General features: G+C 43.6%; 2 protein-coding genes across 2 annotated transcripts; both read left to right on the forward strand.

Moving 5' to 3' along the window:
• The first annotated feature begins 1654 nt into the window (after positions 1-1654).
• Positions 1655-2847, forward strand: LOC102737544 (olfactory receptor 6N2-like). The gene has a single exon (XM_006748514.2). It carries the CDS (start codon positions 1903-1905, stop codon positions 2845-2847), a length of 945 nt encoding a protein of 314 aa, XP_006748577.1. The 5' UTR covers positions 1655-1902.
• A 15752-nt stretch (positions 2848-18599) lies between these two features.
• Positions 18600-19553, forward strand: OR6N2 (olfactory receptor family 6 subfamily N member 2). The gene has a single exon (XM_006740861.1). It carries the CDS (start codon positions 18600-18602, stop codon positions 19551-19553), a length of 954 nt encoding a protein of 317 aa, XP_006740924.1.
• The last annotated feature ends 1047 nt before the right edge of the window (positions 19554-20600 follow it).

The following is a 20600-nucleotide window of genomic DNA, read 5'->3' on the forward strand; positions in this document are numbered from 1 at the left end:
TATCCATCCAGTGCATGCATATGTATGGTACCCAGTTGAGGTCAGGGTTCATATGCTGACTGCAAGACCTTTATGAAGATGATGCTGATGGTCATAACCTGAGAGTGATGACAGGAAGCTGGATCAGCAGCACGTGGGTGTCCTGCATAGTTGTAATGGTGGTGGTGGTATAAGGGGTGATGGCAGGGATGATGGAGTTGGTGGCAGTGGTCTGGGCCAGCACTTGGCACAGAGCAGACATGCAGTGACGAGTGCCTCAGTGAATGGGTGATGGTGGACATGGGCAGCCATCGGCGGTTGTCATGGATGGGAAGGGAACCAAAGAAGGATGTTGTGGCTGCTGACCTTTCTCAAACCATGGCAAGGCTAGTCATGGGCAAACTGATGGTGTAGTCTTCCTGGGTCATCCAGCTCTTGTCTTTGGTGGAAATGAAGCTGATTGAGAAGTCTTACAAGGCAATTTCTAGAAAGATGACACTCACTTCTGTTGCTATCCATGTGTGCACAAGATTATGTGAGATGGGCTGTCTCTCCTCAGAGAAAGCTATATGGAACTTGCAAAAACTTTTAGTGGCCCACAGGAGGCAACGTCCCTGAGACTGGATTCTGAGCCCAGCAATCAGGGTTGCAAGGTTGAGAAAAGTCACTTGAGAAATAGAGCAGATCTGCCTCACTTTCCTGTGCCCAACTTCCTGCCTCAGAGGAACCCCTGGGGAGAGCTAGTCACACCCAGCAACCCCGGGGAGCACATAGCAAGGAGCCCAGGGAGACCAGTGTGGCCAGGAACATGAGATATAAGTAGGGGAGAGTCTTGGGGTAAAAAGGATGCTGAGGAGGACGCTATGAGTGTTAATGTCACCCGAACAGTCATGTAATGGGCAGGGATGGGACAGCAGAGGTGAGCATAGGGAAGCAGAAGATGAAGGGAGAGCACTGACCTTGCCTAGGGGAGACCATTATGGTGTAGGGTGTGGGAGGAGAACTCTGGGACCTTAGTGTAGATCATTTATCTCCACCCTTACCCCCCCCAAATTTTTCAGTGACTTTAGGGAACCATATATTTTCCGTGTTGTAAGTCTTAGAATACATCTGTGCAAATCTTTTTTTTTTTTTTTCAATTTAGAAGAAGTGGAGGGTATGTGAGGAGAAGTTGCTTGGCTAAGTGTGCATTGCTGCTCAGTGACAGAACATGTGCCAAAGCCAAATCCCTGATTCAGAGAAGTCTCTTCTTTTTATACCGTAGGACTTCTTGCTTGGGACTTCTGACCTCATGGTTTTTCTCCATGAGAATTCCCAGTGCATTTCTCCTGTGGAGATCATCTTTCAAAAGACACGGCATATCTGCTGAGGGAGCCACCATCGGGCACCATGGACCTGAGATGTCAGGGACTGTTCTCAGGGCCCCTGCATCTCTGTCATTCCCCACCTCTCCCTCCAGAGCTTGTGGGCACAGTCCACAAGCCAGCAGGGCTTTCAGAAAGAGTCCCTGACAGTCATGTTTGGGGGATGACTTTTTTCTTTTCCACACCCCAGTTTTGCTGGTCTTTTCATCATTGGAAAGTACAGGAAGGATAGAGGTAGGAATTTTCCTATGTCTCCTATTTCCTGACGGTGGAATAGGGACAAAATCCAGGTACCTGACTCTCTAGAACCCAATATTATAGATTAGAAAAGGACTGAACTGGGATCAGGAACCTTGGCTTCTAGTTGCAGCCCTGTCAACAACAGATTCTAAGATGTGGGTCTGACCAAGCCTGCCCTCGGGAGTGCAACTCTTCTATTGCGAAGGGAGTGGCATTGGGTAGAGAAGTTCAAGATCCTACCAGGAGCTCACACTTAGCATTCTTGGCACGAGGAACATTTTCCAAAGAGAGGAAGATCCCAAAGCAGTTCCTAGGAGTCATGGACCAGTTGAACCACACGTGGACCCAGAGTTTCCTTCTCGCTGGTTTCCCTGCCCCCAGCACGCTTCGGCCTCTGGCATTCTCGGGCACCCTGTGCATCTATCTCCTCACGCTGGCAGGGAACTTGTTCATCATTGTGCTGGTGCAGGCAGATGCAGGACTGTCCACGCCCATGTACTTCTTCATCAGTGTCCTCTCCTTCCTGGAGCTCTGGTATGTCAGCACCACAGCGCCCACACTGCTGCGCACGTGGCTCCGTGGACGCTCACCCATCCCGGCAGCGGTGTGCTTCACCCAGCTGTATGTCTTCCACTCCCTGGGCATGACCGAGTGCTACCTGCTGGGGGTCATGGCGCTGGACCGCTACCTGGCCGTCTGCCGCCCACTCCACTACCACGCACTCATGAGCAGAAAGGAGCGGTTATGGCTGGCAGGGGCCACGTGGGTGGCCGGCTTCTCCGCGGCACTGGCGCCGGCCAGCCTCACAGCCAGTCTGCCCCTCTGCTTCAGAGAGGTGGCCCACTACTTTTGTGACCTGGCCCCACTGATGCGGCTGGCGTGTGTGGACACAGGCTGGAACGCTCGAGTCCACGGGACCGTGATTGGCGTGGCCACTGGCTGCAACTTTGAGTTCATTTTAGGACTCTACGGGGGTATCCTAAGGGCTATACTGAAGCTGCCCTCGGCGGGCAGCCGGGCCAAGGCCTTCTCCACCTGCTCCTCCCACGTGACCGTGGTGGCCCTCTTCTTTGGCTCTGCCTTCATGGTGTATGTGGGGCCACCCGGGAGCCGCTCCAAGGGCACGGACATGCGTATTGCCCTGGTGTATGCCCTTCTCACCCCGTTCCTCAACCCCATCATCTATACCCTTCGCAACAAGGAGGTGAAGGAGGCTGTCAGAAGGGTCACCCAGAGGATTAGGGCTATGTTGAAGGGACCCTGAGGATCTACAGAGTCATTTGGTGACTGTAGGATTTAATTGGTTAGTCGATCAAACAATCAATCAAATAATTTTTTCAAACACACTCCATATTCCAATTCAAGTGGACTGAGTCTTGGATTGAGGCAAACTGAGAACATTGTAGAGATCAGAGAGACATGACCTCTGAACCCATACCTACCTAACATGGGTGAAAGGACATATCTGAGAAAAAAAATAACCAAAAATAAGGATACAGGTGCAGATATTTAGGCAAACTTAGAACTTAGATGGAACTGTGTTTGAAAGAGTTTGGAAGAACAAAAGCTGACTGTGGGGATTATGTTCCGGATGGGATTCTTGGAGAAGCTCCCAGAAAGGAGGGAAACAAGATTACCAAATGAAAAACGAAAGAACTTCTAAGGTGAATGTTCAGATGTGGACTGGGAAACCATGGGAAGATGGCTGGTAGAAGCACACAGCTCCATGTTCCTGGAATCCTGCCGTACAAGAAAGGTTGAAGCCGTAGCTGGGAATTTATTCTCTTAAGGGGAAGACCGGGGGTTAGAGATGAGGGTGCTGGTGGTGCTGATGGTTAGAAGTGAGGCACAGAAATAAGTCCTGCACTGTGAGTTTGAGATCATCAGTTAGTCATCTGGGCGACATCAGGGATGGACTCCTATGAGTGCAGTGCTAGCTCTGGGAACAAAGAGGAGATAATAAAAAGAAAGCATGATTTCTGTTTTCAGAGAGTTTGCAGTTTTGTTTTGAAGACTCGGTCCTCCATCTCTCCCTGTCTCCCACCTTCCCATCCTCTCTTCCCGCCACACCACCTCCATCACCACCAGTGACATATTGACTAATACCAAGAAATAAACATTTCAGGGCGCCTGGGGGGCTCAGTTGGTTAAGCGACTGCCTTCGGCTCAGGTCATGATCCTGGAGTCCCGGGATCGAGTCCTGCATAGGGCTCCCTGCTCGGCGGGGAGTCTGCTTCTCCCTCTGACCCTCCCCCCTCTCATGTGCTCTCTCTCATTCTCTCTCTCACAAATAAATAAATAAAATCTTAAAAAAAAAAAGAAATAAACATTTCAGTTTTGCTCTATGTCCCTCGATGGTGGGGGGAGGTCATGAAATTGGAGGGAAGCAGTGCCTGGATTGGCAGAAAGGGACTGAGGGAAGTAAAGTAGCCACGCAGACACTGATTCTGATATTTCCCCAACCCTCAGATCTTGGAATCCTAATCCCCTGGGGACCTAGATGGGACTTCTCTGAAAGTTCCCTTCAGACCAGAAGTGGAACTGTAGGATCCTCACAGGTGACACCTTGTCTCAGGATAGCACAGCAGCAACTCTACTGAAAATACAAAAAGAAAACTTATTTTTTAAAATAATTCTGGGCAGCCTTTTAGGAAAAATGATAGAGTGAATGGGTTTTGGGTTTCCAGTTTTTTCCTAATGATGTTGAGATACTTTATTTCTAATGCAAGGATGACTTGGTGTTTATTTTAACTTATTTTCCTGGAAGGAAAATGTATGCGGGAGACATAGTAGTAGTAGTGATGTCCCTCCCAAATCAGCAATCCTCACTAGAGCTAGAGAATGGGAATCCCCACTTATTAAATGAAGATAGACTGTCCCACTTGAGGTTTTTCTAAGGCAATGTAGCCTTGGCCTCAGGTCAATTATCCCTGACCATCCAGCCCAGATCTGGACTACATTCTCTGCTCTGAGCTTAGGGGGGGTCCTAAATAAGAAGAAAATCCTTTTAATATTATTAAACCATGAAGGCTAATCTTATGGGGAGTGACAACAACAGCAGAAATCGAACCCATCCCTAGTCAAAGCGATTGTTGCTTTCTTGCGGGAGTGGATGCGGGACCAGAAGGGCCTAACCTGGTGACACAAGGGAACAAGGTTCAATCCCAGGTTAAGCCAACATAGAATGTTTGAAGACTTACTTGGAGCAGACACCATCTGCACGTAGGTGAACTTCTGGGTTAGGCAGGGCCTAAGCAGCCATCTGCTCAAAATCCCTCTTGTCTTTACAGAAGATAAAACTGAAGTCGGGGGCGCCTGGGTGGCTCAGTTGGTTAAGCGACTGCCTTCGACTCAGGTCGTGATCCTGGAGTCCCGGGATCGAGTCCCGCATCGGGCTCCCTGCTCGGCAAGGAGTCTGCTTCTCCCTCTGACCCTCCCCCACTCTCTCTCTCTCTAAAATAAGTAAATAAATCTTTTAAAAATTAAAAAAATAGGGGCGCCTGGTGGCTCAGTTGGTTAAGCGACTGCCTTCGGCTCAGGTCATGATCCTGGAGTCCCGGGATCGAGTCCCGCATCGGGCTCCCTGCTCAGCAGGGAGTCTGCTTCTCCCTCTGACCCTCTTCCCTCTCGTGCTCTCTGTCTCTCATTCTCTCTCAAATAAATAAATAAAATCTTTAAAAAAAAAAAAAAACTGAAGTCGGTAGGTGGGAAATAACCTGAACAAGTTACATGGGAATTTAGAAATAGGCTGGGAATGGATAGCACCAAGGGTTTCTAACCCTTCCCACCATATCACCGGGGTGCATGCCCTCTAAGTTGCCGTGTTGACCTGAAACTGAAGGTCTGTGGCCTTGACCAAGCGCCACACAGCGGGAGATGCAGTCAGTGGCCTGCAAATTTGGAGGGTCATGGGAGTCCTCAGGGGGTCTGCCTCTCCCACAGAATGAATGTCCCACTTACAGAGAACATGGCCTGCCATGGGGCATATACGACGCTTTCTCTGCCAGCTCTCGGCCCCAGGTGTCCTGCAGTTTCTACTTTGCCATCCAGAGGTAGGAGTGGGTTCCCTTCTCCGTGGAACGATCCCGTGCTCCTGTCTAACCCCACAATCTCTTATGCAGACATGCCATTTATACCGGAGTATTTTGTGTCCGTTTTCTCATTACATTTCCCACAACAGGAAAATGGATGCATTTCTTTCCAAGATCAGTTAGTGGATGAAGAGTCTGACCTCATTTCAAAAATGTCAACTCTCCCGATCAAGAGGAAAGAACAGCATTTAACAAAAGAGAGTAGTCTGATGGTGCCCACCGAGTCTTCGCTTTCTCTGCCATTCCTGCTACCTGTTGGCTTTTCAGAGCCTGTGTGAACCCAGAAGTAACATTTCACTTAAATGTAGGCCAGATGCAGAAAATCCTTTTATTTTTAATTTTTTTTAAATTTTTTTTATTCTTATGTTAATTCCCATACATTACATCATTAGTTCTAGATAAAGTGTTCCATGATTCATTGTTCGTGCACAACACCCAGTGCTCCATGCAGAACGTGCCCTCCTCAATACCAGAAAATCCTTTTAAACAGGATTTACATGAGCCTACAGAGTCATTCGTGGAAAGGTATTTTGTTCTCCACCGTCATAAAGTTCTAAAAATAAGAAATTATAGGTAATTTCTCTAGTTCTTTGCCTCCCTTAGTGAACAAGTGACAGCCTTTTTGAGCTTTCCCAAAAAGTGGGGGGGAGGCATTGATTAACCAAGGGGTAAATGAGGCTCAACAAGTCACCTGGAATCTCCTCGGGGAAACCATAACCATAAATAATGAATTTTATTTTAGTGAGAATGTGCATCCAAGACTTACCTGAATGTGAAAGCTTGATGGTGGGACCTGGCAATTTGTGTTTCCACAAGCCTCAAGATGATCTGGAGCAAGGTCAAGTCTGAGAACCACTGACCTGATCTGATTGGTGAAATTGGACGAGGACCTGGGGCATGTGTGGCCAGCCCTCTGCTCTGCTCCCCTGCTTGGGAGCCCCCCATCCCTTTGTGCGTTCTGCTCGATGCCATGGATTAGAAGGGGACTGTCCCTATGGAGGAAGTCCCATAATCAGGTGGGGGAACCATAAGCAAAATGATTACTCCCACTACCAAAGTAAGATATCCGACACCCCCAAGTAAATAATACACCAGATAGATAGATAAATCCTAAGTAAGGATATAAATCATTTAAAGATACTAATTGTCAGAACCCACCCACTGAAGGCACATAAAATACAGATTGACTTGAAGCACGCATGGAATTAAACGCATGCTAGGCTATAAAATAAGGTGCACTAAAGTGGGTGAGCCCTTTGTCCTGAAGATCTAACGTATAGCTTGGTGGCCATAGTTAACAATACTGTATTGTCTATTTAACATCTGCTTAAGTGGATAGATCTCCAGAGTTCTTGACACACAAAAAAAGGGAGAAAGAAAGAAAATGAAGTTATGTGAGGTGGTGGATATTTTATTAGCTTGATCGTGACAATCATTTCACAGTGAGCAGTACTCCCCGCCTTAGCCTCAGTTTGGTACCCACAGTCCACCACGGTCCGGAAGCAGAGGATCGTCCTTCTGACGTATCTTCACAAGGTCAGTGGTAGCCTCGTGCTCCGTCACTCACCTCCTTGACCCCACCACGCGGGTGTTTTATCACATCATCACGAGGAGAAGGAGGGTGAGTGGAGTACAACCAGGTATTTTGAGAGAGGGTGAGAGACCACACTCACCTAACTTTTATCACAGTATCTTCTCATAACTGTTCTATTTTATTGTTAGCTACTATTGTTCATCTCTTACTCTAATTTAATTTTTTAAGATTTTATTTAAATTCAAGTGAGTTAACATACAGTGTATTATTAGTTTCAGGGGTACAATTTAGTGATTCGTCACTTGCACGTAACACCCAGTGCTCATCACAACAAGTGCCCCCCTTAATGCCCATCCCCCAGGCCCCATCCCCCTAACCCCTCCCCTCCAGCAGCCTTCAGTTTGTTTCCTATAGTTAAGAGTCTCTTGCTGTAATTTATCAATCAAACTTGTTCACAGGTATGTATGTACAGGAAAAAACATAATGTGTATGTATATCCACAGTTTCTCACATCCACTGGGGGTCTTGGAAAACATTACCCACAGAAAAGAAGGGACTAGTACATACGTAAATCAAAACATCAAATTGTACACCTTAAATACAAACAATTTCTATTTGTCAGTCGTAAAAGTCAAATAAAATAAGCCTCAACACAGTTAAGAGAATTAATATTATATAGACTGGCTTTTAACTCATGACATAAGTAAATTTATAATAAATAACTAAATGATAAATTTTAAATGTCCATATTTTGATATTTAAAAGAGCACTTCTAAACAACTTATGAATCTAAGAAGAAATTATAAAGGTAAGTATAAAACATTCAGACCTGAACAATAATAAAAAAATCATAATTTCAAAACTTCTGGGTAAAGCCGAAGTGCTTCTTAGAGAGAAATTTGTAACCTCAAATGTTTACATTGTAAGAGAAGGAATGTGCAAAATTAGTCTAAAGTAGGAAGTAAGAAAAATAATATCAGAGAAGAAAACGAAGAAAGTTGAAGGAAGAAAAAGATACATAGGGGAGCAGAAATTAATATAATAAAATATACAACAAAGAGGATATATAAATTAAAGAGTTCATTCTAGGAAAAAAAGAATAAAACTCCTGACAAGACTAACCAACAAGAGGAAGAGAGGGGTAAAAATAAGAAATATGAAGAATGAAAAATAAACTATCCGTTTAAGCCACAAAGTTTAAAATGATAAGATGATAACTATAAACAATATACACCAACTAACTAAAATTAGTTAGCTAGATTTGTTTTTAGGAAATTTAAAATTATCAATGTCAAGTTAAAAGCAGTGGAAAATCTTAACAGCAAATTAGTTAAAAATTTTCCTCTAAAGAAAACATCAAACCCAGGTAGTACCAAGTACTAAAGAAAAAGGTAACTGCTGTGTTTAGCCCCTCTAGAGAACAGAGTTCCTGGAAATACCACTCAACGATGCATTTTAAGAAGATTGCCTGATACTGATTCCAAAATAAATAAAACCAGTGTAAGAAGAAAGACTCAGAGACCAGTCTCACTCATTAACATCAATGCAAAATTTGCCCTCCACATACCCCTGAGCCAAATTCAGTCATCTGTACTAAGTGGTTATGACTAAGATTGGTTTATCTCAGGAATGTAAGATTGACCTAACATTTGAAAAGTGAATAGTACAATTTATCATATTAATGGATTAAAAAAGAAAAAAATGATGATTATCTCTTTTGATGCAGGAATAAAAACACATTCGATAATCATTCATAATTTAAAAATGAGAAACTACAACAAAGTTACAAATAGAAAAAAAAACCTTCCTGATAAGGCATTTTATTTCTTTAAGATTTTATTTATTTATTTGAGAGAGAGAGAGAGATAGTGAGAGACAGCAGGGAGGAGAGGGAGAAACAGGTTCCCCACTGAGCAGGGAGCCTGATGTGTGGCTCAGTAAATTAAATATAGGGCCATTCAAAGAGGTTTGAGTATAAAAAGAAAGAAAACCTCAGGCATAGAAATAGCAAAACAATGGATGACCTAAGAATCATTTGTATTTAATTGGGGGTCATTTTTTTCTTAGCAGCAAATATGACCCTGTGATCATGACCTGAGCAGAAGGTGGATGCTTATCCAACTGAGCCACACAGGCGCCCCTGATAAGGCACTTTTAAAAATCATGCAGCAGACCTCATAGTGAATTATGAAAACCATTTCCTTTAAGATTGAGAGTGAAACAAGATTAATGGCTGTGGGAGGTACTGGTTATCGCAGCAAAAAGCAAAAGGAATAAAGAAATTAAAAGAATAAACACCGGGAAAAGTTGTAATTATTTTTAGATGTATTCTTACTTGTGTTGAAGCATAGATAACCACAGATAAATTATTAAAATTGATATGGAGGGTCGACCAGTGTGCTGGTCACAATTCAATGAAAAAAAAAAAAGCCAATTGCATTATTGTATAACAACAACAATCACAAAATATAATTAAAGAGAAATCAAGTGTCTGTCTGCCATTTGCATATCTTCTTTCACGAACTTGAATTTAAAAAATCTTAAAAAAGAGAATTCATTATAGCAGCAAAATATATATAAAGTACTTAACAAAAGATGTTCAAACTTTTGGAGAAATTCTTATAAATTTATATTCAAGGTCATTATCGAACACTTTTATAAATCATGATGAGATAGAACACACTCGTGGTTTGGGAAATCAATATTAGGAAAACATCTCTGCACCCTGAATTGGCCTTTTTTTTTTTTTTTTAAGATTTTATTTATTTGTCAGAGAGACAGAGAGAGAGTGAGCACAAGCAAGGGGAGTGTGAGAGGGAGAAGCAAGCTCCCCGCTGAGCAGGGAGCCTGATGTGGGCCTTGATCCCAGGACCCTGGGACCATGACCTGAGCCGAAGGCAGACGCTTCACTGACTGAGCCACCCAGGCGTCCCATGAATTGGCCTTTTGATAAAACAATATCTCACACAATTTCCAAATGTGGTGTTCATGGGATTTGACAATCTTCCCCAAAGTTAAGAATAGTCATAACATTCAAGAAGAAAGGGGAGAAAAGGTGACATATGGGGGTAGAGTGGGGCAGGGGGTTGGTGACAGCATTTCTACCAGACATCAGGTGAGTCAGATTTATAAAATAATTCAGTTATACTCAGTGACCTATGAAAGGGACAGCATTAGAAGAAATTATAAATTAAACTTTGGTGTAGATAATAAAGAACTATTTTGAATGTAAATCTTTTCTCTAATGGCTTTTTAGAAATAGAACTAAAATGGGCCATGTGGGGGAGTATTAAATACACATGACAAGCAGAACAATATTCAGCATTTGGAATCCGGAACAAGAGGTTGTAGGGTGCCTGCCATGGTTTATAAAAAGATGCACATAATTTCAGCATAAAAATTGCCAAAGGACTTTTACTTATTTATTTATTTATTTAGATTCCTACACAAGTGAACAGAAGGGAAGAAGAAAGTGAATGTGATTATCACTTTAGAAATTAAGAGCTGTTCTGAATTTTCATAATTTTTTGTCTTGGAAAACAAAGGCCATTTTTTGGGGGGGAGATATACTTTCAGATATTGCTGAAATGACTGGCCACAAGTAAAGTCATGAACCATTCATAGTCTCTCATCATAGACATGGTTTATGATGTGCTTGGATCTACTAAATAATCTGCATAATGAAAATTAACATGGAAACAAAACAGACATGCTCTGTGCCCAGGGTAGACTTCCGGGCAGCGTCGGCGGGAATCTCATCTAAGAGGCTTGCTTCGATGTGATTCCTGTGCACGATGTGGTCTGGTTTCCAGGGGCTCACAGAATTCTATTCTTATGCTTCTCTTATTAATAACAATTAAGAGATTTATTTAAAAGTTTCTAAACAAACTTTGAAGTCCAAGTGATAGCTTTATAGTTTCCTTCTAATTACAGCTTATTTCTTTCCTGGTGGGTGGCTATTCTGCAATTTTCATTTGTCTTCTTCAACAGGGTTTATATGACACTCCCCTGTGACCGCTGCTGTCATGGGGGCTGGTGGGTGTCATCTCTGCCATCTGCAAGTCACACAAAGGACTCTGCCGACGAGTTCTAGGTGGCAGGGTGCAGGGTGGATGTGCGCTCTGCAAGGCGTGACAAGTGACTTGAAATGGGCTAGCTTATGTCAGGGGGTTTATGGTGGTGCTGGGGGGGGGGGGCATTAGAGAAGTGGGTTTTATGCAGGTCCTCATCGGGTGGGACCATGTACTTTGAACTGGGCCAAACCGCAAGTATTCCAAGGACTCTGCGTGAATATCTGCAGCTCGCTGGGTAACAGACTTTGCTTGGTGAGAACCCCCACCACCAACTATGTTCAGCCAAGATGGGTTTTATGCTGCCAACACCAATCAAAATTCTTTGTAAATAACACACATACACGCACACACACGCACGCACGTGTGCATGTCCCCTTTGTCTTTAAAAATCCCTGATGTTTGTTCCCTAGGAGGACACAATTTGGGTTGCCACCTGAATCTCTGCTCTCCGAATTACAATGATAAGACCCCAAATAAATGCTTTTGTTTGTTTCATTTCAGTTCTGCCTCTTCTCCTGGGGGAAAAAGCTTATACATATAGATTGCTTTGAAGCTCAAATGAGAGAAAACTTGTTGAAGAATATCTATTTGCTCTCCATGCCCTTGAGAATTTTAGGCTGGATGGAGGCTTTCTGGGATGCCGAGAGACATCTTTTCAGGGACCATGACAAAGGGAAGCAGTGTGAAAACACTAGGGTCAGAGAAATGCTATTCAAAACAAAGTGTGTGTGCATGGAAGAGATTTCTACATTACAGTCGCAGATCGAACTATGGTCCACAGTCCTAATCAGATCTGTAGCCTGTCTTGGAAATAGATTTTGGTTTGGAACCCATCCCCATCGGTCCCCTCTAGGTATTGTCTGTGGCTCCTTGCCCACTACAACAGCAGAGTGAATGGTTGTGACACAGCCAAAGAGCTTGCACAGGCTGAAGTAGTTACTATGTGGCTCCAATAAGAAGTTGGCTGACCCCTTCCTACAGTATTTACATGTTACCCTATAAAGTATAGACAGGTAAACTTAAACAGATTAAATTATAATCCTAGGACAAATTATATGCTCAGGATAAATTAATAAAGTGGCTGCTTATTGTTTTCATGTTTGTTTGTAATTTTGGCATCTCCCCACCGATGGTTCTGGTTCTGAGAGAGCATCCTTAGGTGCTTTGCAGAATACTTTTCTTAGCTATGCTCAGCTCTTCCCCAAGGCTTCTTACCTTCTATTTCTCTCTGCCTGCATGATCCTAGTCCTATGAGCATGCCCTGCACACACTTGGGGAGACAAGGGAAGGTGTGAGTTGGGTGAAAGCATTGTTAGGAGATCTTCTAGTTAGATGAACAACTTTTCTCAAAGAATATGTGTTTTATAATAACTTTGAAGGAAAAGACCTAGGGGTCTGTCACAAGGGTCTTAGCGATGACACTCAAAAGCTTTACTGATAAGCTCAAAGGGAACCTAGAGTATACTCATCAAGTTTGTAGGCGACATGAAGTTGGCAGATGACAGGGTCAGAATCTAACAATCTCGAAAAGCTCCTGGGAAATAGACTGAATGTCACAAGAGGAACCGTAATGGAAGTAAGGAAGAGTCTTGTGTCTGGGCAGAGAAACAAATAAAGCAAGTACAATAACCACGACAAACCCTCCAAACACGTATGGACAGGGAGAAATGTTTATATCTATTTATTAAGGTATTGCTAGGGTCTTCCCTATGCCAGGCACTGTGTTAGACAAGAGGAATTTAGCATGGAACAGACAAATATGGAATAGACAAACATGATCTCTGCCTTTATGAAGCTTAAAATTCAGTATGGCAATAGAGATTGGATATAAGTTATTAGAAATGAGATGAATTCCTAAGTACAGAGTTCTCTGGAAACATAAGGGGAGACTCTGGTCTATCCTGGTTGTAAATGTTGAGTACATTTATGGGGGGGTATGGGGATAGTTATCAGGGAAACCTTTCTTTAATTCTTGCAACAAACTGTTACTCAATATCTACTTTGTTCCAAAAGAACAATGCCAGGCACTGAATAATAGTGTTAAACAAACTTGGTCTCTGTCTTCACTGACTTTATAATTTATTGGTAAAAAGAGAGAAATAAGCATATAAATCAATAATTAAAACATGTACTTATTAAAAGAGTCGCCAGGCTGCAGTGAGCAGAACAGAGGTGGGAAGGTAGGGTGTTTACGTAATGTGGTCACGTAGGACTTCTCTTAAGGGATGTTAGGTGGAGACCAAAGGATGAGGAGGCGTTACCTTGGTGGAGGGGGGCCCAAACAGATGCGCACACCACCGGGATTTTGTTGTAGAGTGTCCTAAGCAGAGGGGAGCGTGATTCAAAAACTTAGGGCATGTAGCTGATTCTTATTTTTATATGAAGTCTTTGTAGTCTCATTGCTGTTTTCAGTAAGCAAGACAGTGACAAAGCCAAACCAATCTGAGAAAGAGGGACCAGTACGTTGAGGTACTTCAACACACATGCAGCTCAGTTGGAGGATCTCTGGATGGAAGGAAAGGTAGTCAAGGCAGGACATGAAAGCTGTGTTCTAGTCTTTGTGAATCTAGAGTCTAGTGTGGGGTCCGGACCGATTGCTTCAGGACCATTGTGTGGGAGGGACAAGGAGTTGAGTTTCAGCTCATGGAAACTAAAATGTTAACGATCAGATTGGTCCTTTTATTTTGTAATACAATGAACTCCTCAATTGGGAAATTATAAATTAATGTTGAAAACACTAGAAAGGAAAATGGCATCATGGCAGGGAGGGAAAGAAGCAAAGTATGTGGATCACCTCGTATGTACTAGACACTATATTCCATTTTTATGTATTTTATCTGAGAAAGAGAAAGACATTCAGCTATCGTGTTCTCACAGAATACCATCAGACTAGATCCCTCTGTGATTGTGATAACATGAGAAAGAAAAAGGCCACTTAATAATCACATATAAGCATGTACAAACATGAGATCACCATACAAACCATAAAAAAAGAATCTCCCTCTCCTAGCGGAATATGAGTGACTGCTTCTTTATCAATTACAGCTTTCACCTACCTTCTGGGTAAGATTCACTAAGATGCCCAATCATAGAATCCAATTCAGACCAAACCCTGCTCCCTTGAGTCTGCCCCCAGACCACCTAACACGAATCCCTTAGAAATTCCGCTCTAACATCCCCTTACTGAAACCCTGCACGGTGCACATGATATGTGACCCTCTCAAGGCGGCGAGTCAGTAGAGCTGATTTCGTGAAACTACAGGTGTGTTTCCATCCTTCTGCCAGAAGGCATTGCCATGCCTGTGATGCGCTCTCTCTAAGGGTGAAGAAAATAAGGCTGGAAGAGAAGTAACTTCGAGGTGGTTCCAGAGTTACTTTGAGGAGTTTAATTAACAAACATTTACATCTAGGACAGGAAGCAGGAGGGCATAGAGACACATTCTAGAATGAATGAGGTTACTTTTTGTGTTCATCTCACTTAACCTTCACCGTACACACTTATGCAGGGACAACATAGACCCAAAGACACACAGGACAGCTTAAGGGCGCGTGGCAATGAGCAGGGCTCAGGAGGACAGGCCTTGAAATGGGCAGCACTTGAGACCTCGGGTACATTTCTCCAACCGCTACCAACATTTCTGAGCTTAGAAGTGATGAACACGGTTCTCGAGTCAGAGCATGGGCACTTCCAGCTGTGTGACCTGGGGCACATCTTTACACTCTCTGTGCCTTGGTTTTCCCAAATGGGAAATGGGACTACAATTGCACCCACCTCACAGAGTAACTGCGAGGATCTTATTCGTGCATGCGCTGTGCTTGGAAAGATATGTGTGACCTTGCAGAGGCTCCGTAAATGGATATTTTGGTAGAGCTGAGGTTGAAATGAAGGTTTCTGAGACTCCAAAACCCCTGCCTTCCCTCCACCTCCCAGAACAGGCAGCTCCTATCAGAGAAGCTTCCTGAAGGAAGAGCGATATAGGGCTGGATCAGGCACATGATCAGGGGAAGTAATTGGTTAGAAAGATTTGGTGAAATACAAAATCTCTTTGGACTTGTGAGGCCAGACAGGAAATGCAAGGGTGCGTGTGATTATGGGAAGAAGGGTGGGAGGGTGGGGCCATGTTTTCAGAGCCAGAGTCCAAGAGTCTGCGTTAAGAAGTCGGTGGTGATAGGGAGAGGGGAGGTGTCAAGGAAGGGATGGTGAGATGGGGAGTATTTGGGAGAGCTTCTCGGAGCCCAGGTAGTGGAAGGTGACATGGCATCCATCCAAGTACCTTCCCAGGAGGCTGGCCCTGATTCTCACCTGCTTCTGGGGCTGGAGGTCTCTTCCTTGCCTGTGCCCCTTGTGGCCTGAAACAGTCAGGATTGGCTCGGGGGACCCTGCTCCTTGGGGTTGGACTCTCTGAAGAGGAGAAAAGCCTCCTAGATCCAGTCTTGGTCTCCCACGTATGTCTGAGCCTAGCAAGACAGAAACAGATGCAGGCGACGTGCGGCTTCTGGTAGGTGATCCGAGAACCACGCTAGCGATGCAGATTGGGGATGTGAAAGGTGGGACCTACAATAAGGGATTTGAAAACAGCTAATATTTTGAAATTGAATTGGAGTTGGCTTAGTGAAAAGATGACTTAAATAAGGACTTGGAATGTCTGGTTTTGAGAATCATAGACTACCAGGTCCTTCCCATCGTCCTGATCCCCCCGTTTGATACTTAAATTCACTCTACAACCAAGAGAGTGGCTAACTGTGCTAACACCTGCTTTGAAAATGTTGAGAGACAGGAAGCTGCCCTGTGTGCGGCCACAGACTGGCTATGTGCTGGCGTGGAGGGCAGAAAGTGGGGTCTTCTGAGAAAATCACTCATGACATGCGAACTGTGAATACAAAGATCTAATGAGGTGTATCATTTCGGGAGCAGCTGTATTTGAAAAGACTTCAACCAAAAGAGGGCCATATGTAGGCTCTCCAACTGGGGGGTTAAAGACACTTGCTGACATTAGAATTTTAGATCCAGAGGGTGGGTGCTTCTGGAATTATGCCATGTTTGCCTTGACCTACATCTACAGTTGGCTTCAGAAAAGCTAATAGGTAGAAAGAGAAAACATCATCAGTAACAGTTACTATACACCAAAGATGATCAAAAATACTTGTTGAATTTAATTTCTCTGGGTGGGCAAGAATAATGGGTTTTTCCACAGGATTAGGGGAAGGGACGCAAGACAAAATTTACCATGCTAAGTTCCTTTAGGTATATTGAGCCTGAGACGCCAATGGGGACGACAAGAAGGGTGTGTTCAGGTGCAACTGAAGAATATAACTTAAACTCAGGCTACAAAAAAGTTCAAGTACATTCACAAAGCATTCACTGAGCTCACAGGTCTGTGCTTGTTGCTCTGGGCATCTGTGGGGATATACAATAGTTAACAAAGTACTACATTTACTCTCAAGGATCTTGCCAATTTCTGGGAAGACAGACTCCTTATGAAGTTGGTACAGTATGCCAAGTGGGCACTGTGAACGTGGAAGAAGGAATCGGTCACTTTTTCCAAGAGAGTCAGGAAAGGCTTCACTGAAGAGCTGGCATTTGACCTAATTTTGAACGATGAGAAGCAGTTGCCGGACAGGGAAAAAAGAAAGAGGGGCAAACCAGAAGCAAAAGGTTAAGAGAGGCACAGATACCAGAAACGCAATGAAGCAAAGATTTCTGTTTTAACGTCATTAGTCTCCTACAATTAGAGAGGTGAATGCACAGTCCCTGTAGATACAAGAGGTTCAAGAAGAGTGCCTTACACACTAATAGCTTTGAATCAATTGAGCATTTTAAAATATCAAACTTAGGAGTTTATTTGCACTGCAGGGCACTTGGGTTTAAGGGCAATGTTGGGGTTTGGGTGGGTGGTATGAGCTGAGGGGAAAGTATGGGGGCTCTACTATTCAATTAATTAGTTCGATTAAAAAATTGGTTTCATTGAATACTTTGAAGTGAAAGCCACTGTACCAAGTATTAGGATTACAAAAATAAGTAAGACACAGCAGATTGTCAGCGTGGAAACTAGAATTTGGGCAGGCTCTCCAGAGGCACTGAGACATATATGGGATATGGTGTAGCTGTCACTGGCTACCATTTTTATGCATCTATAGTCACACTGTGATAGTTTGTGTTGGTGGTTTCTCTCTCTTTTTGCATTTGCTTTACGCTGTGCTTGAAAACGGATAGAATGTGCAACACTTTTTTTTGGTATGAAATTCACCAAGCCAGCTATGCATTCCCCACCTCTGCTGATTACCATCGATTTTCTGAACATGCCGGATGTATGCTTCTTGCCTCTTGATCAGGTTCCTTCTGAGTCGTGAACCACCCTGCTTGTCTTTTCACCAGCAATACCCGCAAGGCAAATTCACACCTTTGTCTCTGAGCTGGAGGTCAGAATAGTTAAATATCAGTGATGTTTTAAAAACTACATCTGAGGTCTCAAATCAGTTGCGACACCGCAGAGGGGAACATGCATTTCCCCAGGTCCAGCTGCTTCCTGTTCTGCGCCCACACATGGGATTTTTGTCTGAAATGTTTATTTTCTTCTTTTAGCTAACTGCTACTGTTCCTGGAAAATTCAGTTCGGGAGCTTCTTCCTCTGAGAAGCCTCTCAGTCACCCTGGGCTGAGGAACGAGCCTCTTCCTCAGCACTCCGTAGCTCTGCACTTCTCAGGCGATACCAGGATGACTGACTGGTGTGCCGCTTTCCCTTCGAGGCTATCAGCTGTCTGGGGGCAGGGACTGCACCTTGCTGAAGTCGGATTCCTTCTGCCTGACACATGTGTATTCGAGAAGTATTTGTATTTGTGAACAGAACCATAAGATTTGCCACTGCATTCATCTCATATACAAAACCCACCTTTTGAATCTGACTGAAGGAAACACTATGACCTGGGGAAGGGGGTAGAATGTTTGGGGAAGGGCACATAGTGTAGACAGCATGGAGGGTATGAGTTCAAATCCTGTTTCTGTGACGTGGTGTCTATAAGAAAAAGAAGAGTGTCATCATCTCACCATTCTCTCTGCTCTTGAACTTTCCCATCTGTAAAATGGGTATAACAATGGTACTCATCGCTTGTGTGAAAATTAAGTAAAATACAAAACACTTGTAAAAATGCTCGATGCGTTGTGAGCGTTAGCAGTTGTTATCTTTAGAGCAGTATCCCCAGTAGCAGCAGTAATAGTAATAAAATGCTGCCTCTATTAAAAAAAATAAATAAATACAGAGAAATGAAGTTTTGAGCTGGGTTAGGCAGTCACTTCCACCCAGCTTTGTCTCCCTCTCCCATGGAACCGCACAACCACTCAAGCTTAGCTGAGTTCGTACTCCTTGGTTTCCCCAGAGTGGGCCGCATCAGGGGCTGGCTTTTTGTCTTGCTGCTGTTGGCATACCTGTTCACTATCTGTGGCAACATGCTCATCTTCTTAGTTATACGACTGGATGCAGCCCTACACACACCCAGGTACCACTTTGTCAGTATACTCTCCTTCCTGGAGCTGTGGTATATAGCCACCACCATCCCCAAGATGCTGGCCAGTCTTCTCAGCGAGAAGAAGACCATTTCTTTTGCAGGATGCCTCCTTCAGACCTACTTCTTCCACTCCCTAGGGGCCTCTGAATGCTACCTTCTTACAGCCATGGCCTATGACCGATACCTGGCCATCTGCCGGCCCCTCCACTACCCCGCAGTTATGACCCCAACACTCTGTGGCAAGATGACTGCTGCCTGTTGGACTTGTGGCTTCCTGTGCCCCATTTCTGAAGTCATCCTGGTCTCCCAGCTCCCCTTCTGTGGCTATAATGAAATCCAACACATCTTCTGTGACTTTCCACCTCTGCTGAGCCTGGCCTGCAAGGACACATCCACTAATGTCCTCGTTGACTTTGCCATCAATGCCTTCATCATTCTTATCACCTTCCTCTTTATTATGGTTTCCTACGGAAGAATCATTGGTGCTGTACTGAAGATAAAAACAGCAGCGGGGAGAAAGAAGGCCTTCTCCACCTGTGCCTCACATCTCATTGTGGTTCTCATCTTTTTTGGCAGCATCATCTTCATGTACGTGCGCCTAAAGAAGAGCTACTCTCTGACACTTGACCGGACACTTGCTGTAGTCTACTCTGTACTGACACCACTGGTCAACCCAATTATCTACAGTCTTCGTAACAAGGAACTCATTAAGGCCATCAAGAGGACCATCTCCCGGAAAGGGGGGAGAGCTAGTCCTACTCACCACTGACTCTCTACCAAGGTCCTTCTTCCACTTCAGTGTTGGCCTCAGAAAAGTTCCATGCATCTTTGTCCTGACCTTGAATAATCTTCCCATTATCACACCTCTATGGATCTCATCTCCTCTTGCCTTCTCAAAGACATAATTTACGTTTTTCTTAATTTCCTACATCTTTATGGTTTTCCATTTTGTATTTGATCCGTGCTTTCAGCATTTAAGAATACTTTAGAATCTCCCTTCTTAATAAGCACACATATCTCCTTGGCATACATTCTCAGGCAGCTAGAAGTGCATTTCTCTCGGCTCTCATTTCCAATTAAACTTCTCAATGTGATTAATGACACAATCTACCTCCTCTTCTTCACTTTCTACCCACTTTACATCCCGTTGGAATCTGGCTTTGGCTCAACCTTCCAAACAATACTTTGCCAAGATCATTAATGACCTCCATGCTGAATCCATTAGACCCTGCTTGTCTTTCCTCTTTCTTGAACTCTTGATACACGTGACCAGTTCTTACGTCTTAAAAAAGTTTGTCTCTTAGCTTCAATTGCATCATTATCTTTTCATTTTCTCCTTATTCCTCGAATCCATCTTTCTATCTTTTTTTGTCCTGTCTTACTAGATGCTTGCGTTACTCTTGCAGCTTTAAATTTCCTACCTAGGCCAGAACTCTTTGAGTTCTTCAAATACATTAAGATTTGTATGGCTCCAAGAACTTTGCACTGTTTCCCCCCAACACTTCATTCGGTTCACTTCTCATTGTGTGAGTGTTTGTTCAAATGTCACATTCAAGTGACATTATCTTCGAGAGGATAATATATGTGATCACCTAATGTATGTTACCTAATATATGTTACTCATTTTTTTCTCTTTTAAATTATGTTTGTTTCCTTCCAAATATGTATCACAACTTATATGTATATATGTAGATAGATAGATACTATGTATACTATTTATCAGTATAGATATAATTTGTTGTTCTTTCCTACAAGTCTATAAACTGCATTTGGTCTGAAATTATGTCAGTTTTGTTACTTGCTGTATGTCCAGAAT

Source organism: Leptonychotes weddellii, chromosome 6 (assembly GCF_054177405.1).
Source record: "Leptonychotes weddellii isolate Sample4059 chromosome 6, ASM5417740v2, whole genome shotgun sequence".
Lineage (NCBI taxonomy): Eukaryota > Metazoa > Chordata > Mammalia > Carnivora > Phocidae > Leptonychotes > Leptonychotes weddellii.